This window comes from Idiotropiscis lumnitzeri, chromosome 18 (genome assembly GCF_059441095.1).
Source record: "Idiotropiscis lumnitzeri isolate Australia: NSW breed Sydney's pygmy pipehorse chromosome 18, RoL_Ilum_1.0, whole genome shotgun sequence".
Classification (NCBI taxonomy): Eukaryota; Metazoa; Chordata; class Actinopteri; order Syngnathiformes; family Syngnathidae; genus Idiotropiscis; species Idiotropiscis lumnitzeri.
This window is the reverse complement of record NC_142408.1, coordinates 13,273,283-13,290,877: the sequence shown is the minus strand read 5'-3', so window position 1 is coordinate 13,290,877 and position 17,595 is coordinate 13,273,283. Positions and strand designations below refer to the sequence as shown.

At 40.0% G+C, this 17,595-nt stretch overlaps 1 protein-coding gene across 1 annotated transcript; it reads left to right on the top strand.

The window, feature by feature from the left end:
• Nucleotides 1–1,156: 1,156 nt before the first annotated feature.
• LOC148319583 (leukemia inhibitory factor receptor-like) lies at nucleotides 1,157–16,145 on the top strand. The gene is made up of 18 exons (XM_088281501.1): nucleotides 1,157–1,351; nucleotides 1,435–1,594; nucleotides 4,663–4,814; nucleotides 4,923–5,076; nucleotides 5,180–5,455; nucleotides 6,001–6,127; nucleotides 8,048–8,184; nucleotides 8,298–8,443; nucleotides 8,525–8,678; nucleotides 8,786–8,847; nucleotides 9,030–9,246; nucleotides 9,885–10,064; nucleotides 10,146–10,247; nucleotides 10,343–10,504; nucleotides 12,698–12,826; nucleotides 12,940–13,033; nucleotides 13,134–13,200; nucleotides 15,526–16,145. The coding sequence occupies exons 2-18, from the start codon at nucleotides 1,525–1,527 to the stop codon at nucleotides 15,946–15,948; spliced, it is 2,652 nt and encodes an 883-aa protein (XP_088137627.1). The 5' UTR covers nucleotides 1,157–1,351; nucleotides 1,435–1,524; the 3' UTR covers nucleotides 15,949–16,145.
• The last annotated feature ends 1,450 nt before the right edge of the window (nucleotides 16,146–17,595 follow it).

Genomic DNA, 17,595 nt, shown 5'->3' with positions numbered 1-17,595 from the left:
ATAGTTTGGGTGTATTTTTCTGAAAATTGCCGGACAAAATGTTTTTGTAGAATTCAGAATTCATTCTGCTGTGACCATCATGAAGACTAGTGTTATCCGTTCCTTCCCCGTTTCCTCCTGACCGTGGTCGGGGGGACGCAGGGGAGATCCATCTCCAAGGCCGGAGTTGCCCTGGGATCGCGATCGGCGCACGTCGTCGTAATGCGGAGCCCTCCCGATTAATAATAGCACGCCAGCAGGGAGACAGTGGTGTACCTGTAGCCTCGCTTTATTATTTTCATGCTCTCACCACTTTTCCTTTTCACTTCCCTCTTTTATTCAACACTCGAACACATCCGCCCCCTCCCTCCTCCACGCATGCGCACACCCACACGTCACGCAAGCTTGTCACCATACTTGCAACACTAGTCAGCCCGTTCCGGAGGCCATGCCCGCCAAACCATGACAATTCCTCCGCCATGCTTCACAGATGAGCGTGTGTGTTTTCACCTGCGAAGGCAGCCTATTGGTGTAATATTGATCAAGTATATACTGTTGAGATTATGTTTTATTATTCAAGTCAAGAAATCAAGAAGTAAAGAACTGATTTGGTGCTATCAATGTTGGAGCCCTAATCGGATGGAAATGCAGCCTCTTGTTCTTGCTAGTGAGTTGCAAACAAATGGAGGAAGGAAAGAAGACTGCACTGCACTGCCCTCATCAGCAGGTTAAGGTGAAAGTGAAATGCCCTTTTTGCTTGAATACCCATCCATTTCCTTTACTGCTTATGTCCTCATCATGGGTGAGTTGGAAAATATCCAAAGAAATCCTACTTGCCACACAAACTGCAACAGGAAGGCCAGGGCTGTGATCAGAATCCCAAACTGGCAGTTGCACTAACCACGAGCAACAACAGATTCTAAAGAAGTGCCTAGTGATGTCACAGTGTTGAGAACCTTGCCTATCACAGGAAACTATTCCATGTCAATGCCACTAACATGCACATTGTGTATTGCTCTTCTGTAAATATTCAGTGCTTTTTGGACAGCTGCCCCAAATTCCCCTCTGAATTCCATTCTTAGAAAACATTTTTTCTTCCCTTACCGAGGCCCACCCCACTGCAGGCGGAGCACGTCATTTCCAAGCATCTAGAGTTCATGCCTTTATCTGACCAGTATGACTAATGGTTACCAGAAAGTAGCTTCTCCATTTCCTGCATTCATATCCCCATGGATTTCACAATCATTAGCAGGTTAGCCAGCAAATGAACTCCAGTGTGCGCACCACGGGCTGGGTTTGATGCCAGCGTTGGATTTATACTTCTTCTCCCCTCTATGATTCTTTTCTCACTCTTCTGGGACTATTTTCTCAGGTGAGACCTTTTGCTTTATGTAGCTAATTTATGTAATATTTGATGACTGCCATGCAACAAAAAAAATCAATTTTGTTTCCCAGAGCTTGCGAAGCAGCTTCAGCAAAAGCCTTAAGTACACTGACTCCATGGAGATGAACTAAAAAGGAATCTGGCCGCGCAGTCGAACCATCATGATCACATGGCTGTTACTTGTTTTACTGTTCTGCTACAGCACACAAGATGGAGATTTAGAAGACGATGGTGAGTAACCCAAGCTTGTAGCTAACAGTGTTAGATGACAAATGACCTTTTGCTGTTACTCCAAACAAGCACATTTTCACATCCACATCAAACCTCTCGATTGTCACAAATTCTCTCTCACACAGCTACTGTTGTTCCTACCTTATGTTTCTATGTATTGAGCTTTGACAATTTTTTTTTTTTAACAATGCCAGTGTGGCAGCTGATATATGTTGTTGCTAAACTGGAACACACCACAGCACTTTATTGAAATCTCCAGGTGGCATGCACCCGTAGAGACATTCACCTCCAAGTGTATTTTAAGAGTAAAGCCAATTTCTTTCATTTTTTTCTGTCGAATGAAAATATTTGTGTTTGACATCAAAAGATTATTATGAGTAAAGTGCTAGAAATTGTTTTTTATGTTCAGGTTTTTGTGTGTTTTTTTGCACCGTGTGCTTTTATTATATTGATAACTCAAACCATAAATGGAACGTTTTCACTCTGTTTAAGATTAGATTTATTTTTCACTGTGACGACAACCGTGAGACTAGTAGATGCAAAACCACAAAAAAAGCAGAGAGGTGTCTATTGGCAGTAAACAAGCAATTTGTCAAGCTGAGAGAAGATTTATAATCAGTCATTGCATAACCAAAACACCAATTTTATATCTTCTTAAGCCATTGGTGTAGCAACTAACCCTAAGAGAAATCATAGGAGCTGCAAATAAGGCCCCGAAACCACTCTAAGTGATATCAGTAACAACCTCTAGCAGGCAGGAACAAAGGTAATAAACCGTCAAATATTGAATATATCTTACACAACTTGAAGTTTCAAAATATCCCAGGCAAATTATTCCACACCAAACTCATGCAGCCTTTCATGCATTGCATGTGGGCGCAGTCATGCTGGAATGGGAAAAAGGTCTTCCGCCATCTAAGATAGACGGAAATAAAAGCATGGTTTCTCCCTCCATATAATGCATTTCCATTTTACAGGGTCACTGCACTTCATACCACTTTGGTGTTGTGATTTAAAGCTTAATTCCCATCTGCTCGACACATGTCATTAAGATCCCTACACACAGGGCAAGAGGAGGTTGCAAACTCTTCATTCACAGAGTCAGCACAGTTTTGCAACTTTTGTATAAGTGTGTGATTCAGCATTAAGTGGTTTGTTACTATGATGCTGAGTGGTTCTAAATCTAAATGCTTCTAATGTGCAGTTATGTGCATTGAGAGATGAGATAAGGGATGACTTTCTTTGGAATGGACCAGTCATAAATATTTGTTATCAAGTGGCCTGGCGCTACATAATATGCACCTCTTGGATCAGTTTGACATTCAATGTGGTACTGTATGCTTGTAATGAAAAGTTATAATTCATTTTATGAATATGAAGTGAAGTTATAAAGAAGGGTCAAGGGTTTAAGTATTGAATTTTTGCTTATTTTCTAAATTAAACACTTTAGATTTGGATTATTGAAAACATTTCAGTCACTGCAATGACCACTATAGTGGGTGAGTGTATGTATGCTTGTACAAACTGTATAGAGGGTTGGTCATAAATTTCCATATATAGTGTATGTAAACGTAACCTACAAGGGTATCTGAAACAAAAAAAATGTACGTTATATAAGGGGTGTAACCAAAACCCATTTGAATAGGAAAATCAGTTTTGACTTAACTGAACCAAATGACACTGCCACACATCGGTGAGAAAGAGCAACACATATCCCAGCAAGAATGTCCAAGATGAAAAGCTAAACAGCAAAAAGACAGGAGCCATTATAATGGCTGAAGAAGCTAAGTGTTCTCCATGAGCGTTTGGCAGCACAAATAAACCAGCTGCTAGCATCTGGGACCGATCTGGAATGGCTACCAGGTCAGACAGTCCTCATCTTAAAGGACCCCTGGGATCCAGACAAACATTTTTTTTTTAATAGGAGCACAGGAGCCCCGACTTAAAATTTTAGGAGCACTGGGGGAAAATTTCGGGTTTCACAAAGCAACCTGACTAGCATAGTCTACATTTCTCCACGTTTTCACTGTAGTACCGATAAATACTTGCAGAAAGAACAATGTTTTAATTCACATTTTATTGTGCAAGTTTTGCCGTAGCATGAACCCTTAGTATATGTGTTGTACAGCATAAATACTGAAAGCGTAAAGGTAATGTTTGGACTTCCAATTTTGAACTCTGCATACATTTGTGGGTATTGACAACAGAATATGCAGTTGAATTATTTTTTTGCCTGATTAAGTTGCAAGCTGTGTTGGTTTATTTTCCACTCAAAGATGTAAATGTAAATGTGAGCTTGAATGGTCGATAAATGTGCCCTGCGACTGACTGGCAACCAGTCGACTGTTCATTGTTTTTTATGCATGGTCAGAAATTTTCTCTTTTTGAGTGGTGGTCCTGTCAGAAGCGGTACTGGCCTCATAATTCCTAATATAGTTTTAGTGATTATTTCATATTTAGCGTCTTTATGCTGTACAATGGCATTCATGGCTGCCTCCTAACCTACGAAAAGTAAGGTATTGCATTTGCAGACATTAAAGAGGAAGTCAACACCCAAAAATGATTTTCAACAAAATGTTCTATGCACCTTCATGAGCCTAAACATGGCATTCTGATTAAGTCAGAGTCAGAAGCTGAGCCAGCTTCAGAAAACCGGTGAGCCGTGATTGGTCATTCATTACGTGAGCCCTGACCAACTGTGACAGAAGTGGCAAAATGAGAATGCTAAAAATGGGTGGATTTTGCTGCTTACCTCATATTTCACAAATGGAATATTAATCAAAACGCAATGTTCAGACTCGTGAAGGCACATAGAACATATTATGGCAAAGAATTTTTGGCGCTTGACTTTCCATTTAAGTAAGCTTTTACTTCTGTAACCAAGCAATGTCTTGAGCAGCATGTAATGAATGAATGTCTCCACCTTCAGAGACCTTGCAACCGGGCTGGAGGGAGAGAAACATGCCATATTTTCATCTGGTCACCCTTATTTATTTTGCCTTGGAATTTTAATTGAGTATCACAGAATCAAGGAACTCCGTAATCATCGTTTGTTTATTTTTCATCAGGTGTTTTTAGCTGTGGCCCACAGAACATAACAGTTACCACTTCAAACCACATAATCCTGCTAACATGGGAGGATGACCCATCATGCATGTCAGTACCTGATGTGCTGACGTATGAACTGGAAGTACTCATAGCTGACAAGTCAGCACATTATGTAAGATGTGGCTCACTAATGTTTGCCAAAATTATATCTGGAATAGAAAGCAAAATTATTTTCTTGAAAATGCTTTTTTTTGTTATTATTGTTATTGTCAATGTTTAGGAGAAAGTTGCTGTTACACCAGATCGGATCGGATCTACTCATACCTGGAACTGGTCATCCCATTTAGCATTGGAGTGTGCTTCCCTCACACTAAAGCTAAGATCTCGATCTGAAAACTGGACAAGCCAGTGGAAACAGGAGCAGATTTTTTCTGGTTCATAGTACTTCTACTATTCATCATTTATGCCCTTCACAATGACCACATTACACATTTGTTGTCATCAGATGTTAATTTGTGTTCTTGTGTTTTATAACAGCACACAACATTCACTCCGTTTTGCCAGAGGTTTATCCACGAGACAAGGTGTTTCAAGTTGGCAGTAAAGCTACTTTTTGCTGTGTTTTACCAAGGGGGCAAGTTTTGGAAAAAATGTATCTAAGTGGACACAGCAGCACAAACTTTGACATTAGCAAGATCAACAATCATACGTATGCCCTGACTGTTGAGCTGAACAAAGCATCAGTGTCCAGTTGCACTGATATCGTTTGTGAAACAAAGACCGCTGATAATGGAGCTTGTGCTTACATTGGATGTAAGTGCAGTGCAATAATTCCCTCCTCAAAGGGAAAGTCAGCGCCAACAAATTCTTTGCAATATATTCTATGTGCCTTTACTAGTCTAAACATGGTATTTTGATGAATAGTGTGTTTGTGGGTTAAGCAGCAAAATTCATTCGTTTTTAGACATTTTGTCACTTTGTCGACTGAAAATGACATCACAGTTGCTCAGGGCTCAGGTAGCGACCCATCATGGCTCACTTGTTTTCTTAAATTGAGCCATAATTGGTCGTTAGCTGAGCCTTGAGCTACTGTGATGTCATTTTAAGTCAACAGCAAGTTCCAAAATGGCCGCCCCACTGAGATGTACAAAAACAGGTGGATTTTGCTGCTTAACTCATCTTCCACAAAGGCAATGAATCAGAATGCCCTGTTTTGACGATTTGGACATTCCATAGAACATGTTGTTGTTAAGAATTTTTGGGAGTTGACTTCCTCTTTATAATAGAGATGTATAGAAATGAGCTCTCATTTCCTCCATGAATAATTACATTTTTCAAATCTTTTGATGAATGACCAGATCCACCTGCTGATCGGGATCTCACCTGTGAAACTCGGGATTTCCAATCGGTTGAGTGTCTGTGGACAGTGGGACGAAACACACACTTGGCTATCGGGAGTCCAACAATCTATCAACTACTTGGAAGGTATTGAAAACCTCTTTTTTTTCAGTGAAAGGTTGCACCTGAAAAATTTGTTCTGGTGAAGAGGGGCTTTATAATTTTATTATTTCAAAACTTTATTATGTTGCATCTTTTTTCTGTGCTCTGTGGTGGTAAAAGTACACACACGGCACTTAATTAGAAGTATGAATACTTTTTAAAAAAAATTATGCTGGTGAAAGTAGATGTACTGATTCAACTCAGATAAGTACAGAAGTAAAAATATTTTTTTGTAGTGTCAGATATGTACACTACTTGTTTTGAGGGTCACAATGTCTCCACCTGAATAGTCAAGCCAGGCTGTTGAGGTAGCAGTTGCGAATAGAGACCACATTAACTAAAATTGGGTTCAGGATAATACTGAAGGGCGGCACGGTGGCCCGACTGGTTAGCACGATGGCCTCACAGTGAGAGACAACATCGGGCGTGGGTTCAATCTCGGCTCCGGCCATCCTGTGTGGAGTTTGCATGTTCTCCCCATGCCTGCGTGGGTTTCCTCCGAGTACTCCGGTTTCCTCCCACATTCCAAAAAACATGAATGGCAGGCCGATTGCCCCTAGGTATGAGTGTGAGCGCGGATGGTTGTTCGTCTCTGTGTGCCTGCAATTGGCTGGCAACCAGTTCAGGGTGTCCCCCGCCTACTGCCCGAAGATAGCTGGGATAGGCTCCAGCACCCCCGCGACCCTACTGAGGGGAAGCGGTACAGATGATGGATGGATGGATAATACTGAAATACATTTCTTAGGGGAACACATTCAGTCGATACTACATACCTTATCTTGTGTTAATCATGAATGGTCATTTTAAACCCCAAATTCTGGCTCGATTGTTTTTGCCCCCGTCAAGCCTTAATCCTACCCCAGGATGTTAATTGCGCAAGTGGTGTTCCTCGCCCTCCTCAAATCCACAACTAGCTTGTGTATTTGTTTTCAGATGCAGGGAATACAATTAAAAATTCATTGTAAAATAATTACTCCGTTAAAGAACAGATAACCGAAAAATATCAAGTATAGTAAGTATAGTAGCAAAGTATTTGTACTTGATTAAGTATTTGTGCTTGATTTCTTCCCACCACTGTTGCTAATGCAAGGGACGTCAGACATCTTGATTTCACAAAAGGGTACAAATGGTGCTGACAAACATGTGTCATCATCAACAGTTGAATTGTCTTTTTAAACTTCCTCATTTTTAAAGGGAATGTATATATCTATTAAATGATTAGATATAAAAGAAAATGATGTCTAATTTTAGTTTCCTGATCTAAAAATATATAAACTGCGTTTGTTAGTGAAAAATAGGCCAGCTTGGATCTTATCCTCCTTTAAGTCGTGTTGCCCCAGAAGTCACGTCATGCTGCTGAAAATGCGGCCTTCAGCGGACTCAGCCTGTGAATTTGGACACAGCCATTCTGTGTGGCTACACCTACTTGTTACGTACCAGAGTGCTACCTATAGTACTGAAGTGGAACACTATGGTTTTGTAAGCCATGAAATTGTAGCACTCTATAAACCAGGGGTGGGCAAACTTTTTGATTGGCGAGCCATAATGGGCTCTAAAATTTGACAGAGGGGCCGGACCGGGAGCAGATGGATGGAGTCTTTTGGTAACCTCACCTCATTGGAGAAAAAAAAAAATCATTTTAAATGAAAACGAGCAAAAGCATTACAACAAAATATCTGTCTCTGACACACCACGGTATTTAGAAAATAAAAACACTAACAAGGTTTATTCATTAAATTTTTTCTCAAGTTCGGCGGGCCGGATTAAAACGTTTAACGGGCCGCATGTGGGCCGTAGTTTGCCCACGCCTGCTATAAACAAATGAATTAAGGAAATGTGAAACTATGTGCTTTACTTTACACGTGTCAGATTTAAACGTATATTGTCTTGGCCTTTCTGTCCCAGTAATTGTGCAGAGGGGTCCAATGGGAGATGCTCTCATAAAGTGCGAGTGGATTTTGGAGAGAGAAATTGGACTTTAACAGCACAAAACCAACTTGGTACAATCAAGATCACCGATCGGGCAGACCTTACTAAAAGAGGTACATCCATTTAAACAATTTTCCACAGTAAAAAAAGACGAAACAATTAACATGAAAAAGATCTGAATTGGATTATCCCTAAATTATATATGTTATTGTTTGTGTCATTTCAGTGCACATGTTTGCCCCACGTGAAGTAAAAATCTCATCAGTAAACGTCAGTAATGTCAGACTAGAGTGGAATTGGGCAATACAAATGTATGACGATCTCAATATAAGATGCCAACTGAGCATTAGTGATGGTGAAACGCAAACATTAGTAAGTTAACCAAGAAAGTATCACATAGGCGTTTATCAAACTGACAAAATGAAACATTGTTCTTCCATACTGCAATCCTAGAGGGAATGTGTTGGAGTTGGTCTTAATTCGGCAGTCTTGAATGACTTGATTCCCAACTGGACATACAAGGCGATGATGCGGTGTGGAACAACTGAACATTTCTGGAAGTGGAGCGAGTGGAGCTCAAGTGTTGAGTTGCATACAATGGGCGATGGTTGGTATTTGAATGAAAATGGACAATAGACTAAACACACGCAATTTAGGAATACTTTTTTTTGATCGATGAATGCGCTCAAGTTGATTTGCCTCAATGTCCTATAGTTCCTGACCCTCTTGATATATGGATGCGGGGAAAAGACAGCCAAACTATAATCACCTGGAAAGTAAGTGTGCACTTTAATATTTACCCTTTCATTTGAATTTTTTTAACCTAAATCCGAAAATTATAAACAATCTCCAATGCAAAAATAATCACAATCACCGCCAACCACTTCAGAATAAATAATAGCACATTTTGGCAGTTTGTGCTCTGCTTCACAGAATGACAAATACTCCCTTTTTGTAGGTGCCATTGGCCAACCAAAGCCATGGTGACATCATTGATTATGAAATTACTTGGAATCCAGCATCTGAGAGGCTAAAAAAACCCAGAGTGACGCACCCAAAGAACAGTTTTGCTCTCAGTTTGGATGCCACGAAAGAGTATGTAGTCAGTGTTACAGCCAGGAACAAATATGGAAACTCTTCTCCTTCAACGATCACCATCCCAATCTTTAATACTGGTATGACGGGAACTGTAAAGAAGCATTGTGTGGAATCTAGCGATATGTAGTGTAGACTTTCTTTTCATTTATCTAAATTGTCACTTGGCATGATTGTGAGCGCCGATGGTTGTCTTTCATTGTGTGCTCTGCGATTGGCGTGCAAATAGTTCAGTGTGTACCCTTCCTCCTTGCAAAAGACAGCTGGGTCAATCTATCTATCCATCTTTGAAGATGTTGTTTTTCCTTACAAGCTTTTTTTTCCCCATAAAAAACATTTAAGACCACTCCTGTTATAGACGTACATGCCATTTTGCTCATTTTCATTTATTCCAGTTAATTACTTTGAGTGAAACTATTCACATTTTTAAAAATGTTCGTGTGATTGTATACGGAAGAGGATTAGGGCCATGAATGAAAAATAAAAGGTTGGAAGGATTCTCACTTTAATCTCAGAATTCTGACTTTAAAGTCAGAATTCTCACTTTAATCTCAGAATTCTCACTTGGAGAATTCTGACTTTAAATTCTTAGATTAAAGTGAGAATTCTGAGAATGAAGTCAGAATCTTTCCAACCTTTTTTTTTGTTTCATTCATGGTCTGTTTAATTAATTTAACTGCAATGACATCACTAACTTTGAATTCATATTTTCTTTCAGGAAGTGGCAGGGTTAAGTCTTCAAAGACACAAGGCAATAACGGTGGTTTCAACCTGTCTTGGTCCGGCAGTCCGCTTGCTAGCTGTGGCTATATTGTAGACTGGTGCCCAATTTTGGGCCCATGCACAGTCGACTGGTTGAGGGTCCCTCCTAACGAAACTAATGTCGGCATATTTTCAAGTAAGTTTTCTGATGATCTACAAAAAGAAACGTTTGTATGATAAAGCATCTTTCTTCTGTTGTGTGTTATGTCTTCACCAGAGAATTTAAGAGAAGGGGTTAGATACTTGCTGTCAATATATGGCTGCACTCACGGAGCTCCGGTGTTACTTGGGAGAATAGAGGGATATGTCAAAGAGAAAAGTAAGATATTTTTGAGGGTCAATATCTCTTAAAGTAAGGGTTTTAAAATGTTCCTTTGTTTGTTAAGGATTTCCTTGTTTCTTCTCCTTTTCCAGTCATACAAGACGGTCTTTTTAAAACTCTGAAATGGAAACAGAGGGATATGGATGTTGAGGTATCCTGGGATCCTGTCGCTCTGCAAAAGCAGCCTGCTTTCATCCAAGGCTACATTTTATACTACTGGGACAACAACAGCACTGTCATGCATATCAGTACAGGTAATGTTCAACCCAATTGTTTTTCTTAGATGGACAAAGCTAACATTTTGAACAAATCTACACACTAACACACGAGCATAAGGACTTATTTTCTGTTTGCAATTTACCTTTGAGAGAGGTGCTACAAACTCTTAGTTTGAGGGAGTGGCTAAACTCCATTTGACTGTTGGATATTGAATGATGTTTGTAGTGATGGTTAATACTTTTTAATGTGGGTGTAGGTGTATGTTTTTTTTTTTTTATCGAAGAAGAACAAATATGGACACGTTGCTAAGCACACACCATAAGATAAAAAGAAACAATGTTACACTTCCAGTTCGCTCAGGTATTTTGAAACTCAAATTAACGCCACTTCCGGTCCACTTCTTAATGGACTGACGCCGACTTAATGAACGTCACATCAAACACTAACGCACGGGTCACTCACCGACCTTTTTGAAACTAAGATCTACTTCTTTGGTACTTATAAAGGGCTATAACATAGAGTGTCGTTTCAGAATGTTTGCTGTTAAAGTTATACGTAAAAATATAAACTTTAACGTAGTTATTAGCAAACGTTCCGTCGTCATCGTCCGCTATTGGGCTTGTACCTCTGCTTTGTGGTTTTTCATCTTTCACTGGGGGTTCTGATCCCCATTAACTGCAGTAAACGAGGGATTACTCGAGGGATTATTTCTCCACGAAAGCTGTGATTTTTATCATGCACACCAGTGCTGACCTTTGACCTTATACGAGTGGTTCTAGTCTTTATATAATGTAATTGCAAAATTGACAACTATAAAACTGTGATTGAATAACAAAAGCAACAAAAATAATTAATGTTTCTTACTGGTCAATGGTCTTCTTTTTTGTTTTGTTTTGTTTTTTTCTTTCTTTTTTTTTTTTTTTTTTTTAATAGCAAATCTTGGGCCCAAACTGCTATCATTATTGTATGCACATGTACTTGATTGATGTAATGATGAATGAGTACTTACGACTGGTCATTGACGCATTCATACTGCCTATCAAACTCACAAAACGCACACATTCTATCCTCATATTACTTAGATCAACTTTCACACCCCGTTTTCATGAATCAAGAACGAAAGGCGGCAACACATCATCAGGAGGGTTAAACTAACCGGTCTCACTTTAATTTAACTTCTCACACATTATTCAAATGCGTCCAAAATTCTTAAATGTTTACAGCACCTAATCTTTTTCATTTTTTTAAATTAAGGAAATGATTTAATCTTTAGTCTTAAAATAAAATTATTTTCTTAATTAATGAATGACGGTGGCTTTTTTTGAATTGCAATTAAATATACATACATTTAAAAGAAATGGCCACTAGACCGTTACTTTCGTAGCGTATGTTACTCTAAAAAGACTATATTCGCTCTGGAACTCTCTCCCACCTGACCTTCGTAATTTTACCACCCTCCCTGTTTTTAAAACTAAACTCGAAACCCATCTGTTTCGCCTAAACTACTCTCCCTAATTCCAGATATGTCCTTCGTTCACTTTAAGGTATTTTATCCAGTCTGTTTTCGACATGTTGGTGTTTCTACCCCTATTTGTGTTTTTACTCTTGTATTTTACATTGTACAGAGTCCTTGAGTGTCCTAAAAGGCGCTTAAAAATCAAATGTATTATTATTATTATTATTATTATTATTGTTACTATTATTATTATTATTATTATTATTATTATTATTATTGCCAGTCACTGATGGTGTAGTGGTACACTCGCCTGAGTTGTGTGTGGGCAGTGTGGGTTCACTTCCCACTCAGTGACGATGTCTATGTCTGCCTTGTGACTGGCGACCAGTTCAGGGTGTAGTGTGCCTTTCGCCCGTAGTCAGCTGGGATAGGCTCCAGCACCTTCCCGCGACCCTATACAGGATAAGCGGTGTGGATAATGACTTGACATCCTTATTATTTTTATATTATTATTATTATTATTATTATTATTTGGTCCCAATAAAACAATGTAACATTTGAGAATAAAATATTGAGCGTAAAATTTACCCTGACGATTTTATGCTGAATATTTTGCTCTCAAATTTTACTGCGACCAAATATAGTATTTTTAGAGTAAAATGTACTCTATAAGATTTACTGTGTAGGAGGAGTTGTGCTACTTTGGTATTAATATCGAGCCTTCCGTATAGTATTAGTGTACATCGTACAATGTCACTGTCTTTTGTTTCAGACAATCCTGAGGACACGAGCTTGACTGCAAGAAACCTTCAAATCAACTCGTACACATTCACAGTGAAGGCAAATACAACTGTTGGACAATGTGGTGCTACATCCATCACTGTCACCTTGAATTCCCTGAGTAGGTTGCGTCTTCTTGTGTGTTAGAAATACATGAAAAATATTTATGAAAACCAACCATACAGCAGAACACTACTCTACTCGTTCCTCATCTGGGCTGTTTGTCTTCACCAGCTGATAACTTGATCAAGGCTGTCGGCATCACCATCGCTACCATTTTTGTTCTCCTCTGCTTAATTGTTACCCTTTGCTACAGAAACTGGGAATGGTAAGGAACATACAGAACATACACACATTTTCACAACATGTGTGACTTTTGTGGCTTTTTTTGTTACTTAAAATATTTTTTATGCTGTTACCTTTTGTAGCATCAAACTGAAGGTCTATCCTCCAATCCCAATGCCAGTATTGAAGGACAAGTGGATGTCGTCACTGGTAAGCATTGATTTATAGGTTACTTCTCATACATGAAGATGAGGTAGCAAATGTCAATGAACTTTAAATAACCTAATTCGTCAGTGGTGAACAAAACCAGGTTGAAATCACATTTATCCATCAATATTTTTTAAACATTTAAAACTAGAGAAAAAATACTGTCTCTGTGCTGACACCTGCTGATGGTGTTTGTGTGTCACAACAGCTAAATTGTCTGAGACTTTATGCCCCTGGTAGGGTAATCTCGTGAAAAACTACTCCCAGGTGAGGAACCATGCAGGCTGTCAGGGAGTGTGGAGGGGCGAGAGTGGGACTCAAATGCAGAGACAGAGAATGAAGGATTGTACTCTGAAGGTTTATTTGAATGTCCAGTGAATCGATGATAGATTGGGGTTCGAAGGTAAGCAGGTCTCTGGTGTGGAGGTCAAGCAGATTGTAGGCAGGCAGGTCAGTCGGCTGTGCGTGGTCTAAGGAATTAATGAAGGTCTGAGGTTGGAGAAATGGTTATGTAAAATATACTTGTATACACAATCAGTTGCTCAAAGATCAAGAAGGCTAAATGGCTACAAACTTGATGTAGCGAGTAGACAATCTGGCAATGTCTGGGCGTCTTAAATAGAGGTAGCAGTGATTGAGCAAATTGGATCCAGCTGCTGACCACACCAAACTGCAAGGTTCCCAAACACGCACACAAGCACAGCACAGCTGATACAGACAAAGCATGGCTCAGAATAACCCATACGTTAGACAAAATTATTGAAACTTGCTCTGATGAGAGTCCCCCTCTAGGGCTAGTTGTCGATGTTGTGCTTGATGATGAACTCCTGGTGGCCTGCAGCCATTGGTGTAACGTAGGGTCTCCTTTCCATGAGCTCACCGCCTGTTGGAGGGATCAGGTGGGTTGAGTGCATTTTCAAATGAGTGGCGGCCAGAGGTGGGCATCATGGTGGTCTGAACCCCAATGACAAAAGATGACTCTAGTGACGTGGAATGTCAATTGTCTGGCAGGGAAGGATCCTGAGCTGGTGTGCGAGGTCATATACTGTAGTTGGACTCGCCTCAACAACACTCTCTGGTACCAGTCCTGTTGAGAGGGGCTGGACTCCTTTCCACTCTTGGAATTGCCCCTGGTGAGAGGTGCCAATCAGTTCATGGTCATACGTCTTGCCCCACAGCTCGATTTTCGGCTTCACCAATCACCAGAGCAGAGTACCCACGCTCCTTAGTTTGTTTGGTGTGCTCCTGCAGGGCACAATGCCAGTGGAAAAAAAAACATATCCTGAGTGTGTTTCTGTTATTGGACTTATTTGCTCATCATAGATTGTACATATCAATACCATGTTAAAACCTAAGGGTGTCCATTCACCACTGGCAGGTTGATAATTGACTTAATGTTCATGTCATCGGTCTTGCGGGGAGAATACATCAAAGACGTTTTTGATTATATTGAGAAGTCTAGCTTTGAGGATGCGGAGTTTGGAGGCTTCAGGGGAGGCTCTCTTCTCTCTGTGGTTGAGGTCACTTGAAGTGGTTAGAAAGCTCCTTGATGGCCAGAACCCAGGTGTGGGTATGATCTGACCAGAATGATCAAAGTGGTAACAGTTCGGATAAAAATCAGTACCTCCGAATCTGAGGCTATAATCGTCGCTTTTCCAGGTCAGGGATGAGATCCTGCTCCAAGTGGATGAGTGAGGGAAACAACATGGCAGATGGGCTGGCAGATTGTTGCAGTGTCTTCAGTGATACAGACTGTGTCGTAGTGAAGAAGCAGTGAAACCAAAAGGTGAAGCTCTCAATTTAGGGTTGCTCTACGTTGCCATCCTCACCCATGAAAATGAGCTGTGAGTCCTGGCCGAAATAACAAGATCATGGAGACAAATGGCCAAAATGAGTTTTACCCACAGGGTGTCTGGATCTCCCTTGGAGATAGGGGTGAGAAGCATCATCGTCATCCCAGAGTAGTGGCTCAGAGTAGAGACGCTGTTCCGTCGCATCGAGAGAAACCAGATGAAGTGGCTTGGGCATCTGGTTTGGATGTTCCAACGGGAGGAGAACCCTGTTAAAAAGAAAATAACCCACAATTATTTTTGAGACATCTCAAAACTGATATTTGCCAAAAATGCTTATTAACAAGCCAAAAGGATTTCAGGGGATTGTCGGGCAGGGGTGGGTCTTTTCATACTGTTGCAACTGAGAAAAAAAGTGGTAAATAACTTTAGCAATGCAGTTTAAGACCAGTACAATCGATGAAATTGACAAATATCTCAGGAAAATGTTTCCGATGGTCCCATAGTGAAGTTGGTTGTAAATTTCTCTTTTTTCCAGACAAAACAAAGTTGCCGTCCTGTTTTTGTGGAAATGAGTCACCACACTGAGGCTGAATTAATGGCTATTCCAGAGCTCCACAACAAATCAGAAACACTCGTGACAGATTGTGTTGAGCAGGGAAATGTTTCTTCAGAAACTCCAAATGGATCCTACAACAAGCCTGTTGAAAAACTTTTCACTCATAGCACCACTCTTCCATGTCAGTTACCACTGCTACCACCACCACCACCAGTATCATCACCTCTTTTGAAGGCTGGCCATCTCAACCCTTCATTCAACATGACCTCAACAGACTCATTAATGGCAGATTCCAATGGATATCAGCCTCAGAAGCAAAGAGGACAGCTAGAAGAAGCTCCAGATAATCCATTGCCTTGTGTCTTAACTTACATTTTATTGCCACAGTCACCTTCGAAATAGCTACTGCACACTAGGAATGACATGCTAGGAATGACAACGTACTGTGTAACTATGCAGAAATGGTAAAGACACTGAATAGCACTTTTGTAGTTTACACACCACATAAAGCACTTTACAGCATACAGTACAATGTTCCCCTGGAATGTTATGTAATGTTACTTGTCACTCAATTGTTACATTAAAAGTAAATGTCTATAGTTGTTTGTTTTTATTTTTAGATTTCTAAGCAGCATATATCTAAACTAAATAAACAAATAAAGGCACACCAAGCACAGGAAAATACAGCCCTGTTTTCTCCTTATGAATTAGTTAAGGATGGGCAACTTAAATGATGGAGGGTTCCACCATTCATCACCTTCAACGTAAGGCCAGCGAGAAGGCCTTACTGTCATCAACGCTTGATCTGATTGGCTATCGCAACTGTCTATCAACTGTAAAAGGCGCTTGCTCACACAGAACAGATGCCTGTACAACTGTATCTGAAGGCCTCAGATGAATAGTGCGTGCCACTGGTATTATAAAATCTGCCTGGTAACACAAGCTTGCTAAATTCTGATTGGATAAGAACTCTAACCTAAAAATTCAAAACTATGATATAATATGACATGAATGTGAAGAATATGATCATTTTTTTCTTGATTATGTTAGGCCAGCAGAGAAGGCCTTGAAGGCCAGGTCAAAATTCTGCTGCAGGTTAAAATTTAAACAACTTCTGCCCGGGGCACTGCCAGACATTCCTTGCAATATGTTTGATTTGGCAATGACGAACTAAATGTATTATTTGCTGTTATATCAGCAGCACTAACTTATCATGTCCTGCCCTTTGAAAAACACATATAGCAACCAGTTCAAGGTGTACCCGCCTACTGCCCAAAGACAGCTGGGACAGGCCCCATCATGCCCGCAAGCAACTCTTGTGAGGAGGAGCGGAACAAATAATTGATTGATGGGATGGGATGGGATAACTGTCAAGCAGAAACATTTAAAAAAAAAATATGAAAAAAATGGACATTAGTGTTTTTCTCAGGACAGTGACGCTATGCTAAAGCATTAGTAAAGCCATAATTACATTAAATATTTGCGTGAAAATCACTTCCAAATCATAAATGTAAAACAAAAGAAAAACAAATAGGGACAAGACATGCTACAACTCATGATTAGCTAAAATCCCAACCTAAAGAATAGGATGCAATGAGCAATTCTCGAGGTGAACCTGAAATCCTATCATGCCTATTGAGGCAAGTTTAAAAAATGTTTCAGAGTTATTAGAGTATTGCTAAGATGAGGCACTGACAGGTGGAAGAATTACTTTCTTTTAAAACATTGCCAACTGAGCTAAATACGATTCTACATACGCAGAGAAACACAAACAAAAAGTAAATCTTACTGGGTTTGTAATGCTCATATCACCCAATTTTATCGAAAAAAAATCAGTTAATGCAATTTTATCTAGCACAGACGGTTTACACAGGTCACCCAGCAGAGGGCGACAGAATCTCACTTTTCAACTCTGTGATAAATACCAATCTACAGCTCTGCTGTTATTGCGCAAACGACCATCAGGCGGAGACGAGTTGCTGCTGCAGTAATCAGTCAGTATGTTCAGCAATTGTTTTCACTCTACTTGTAATGGAAAAGAATTCATAT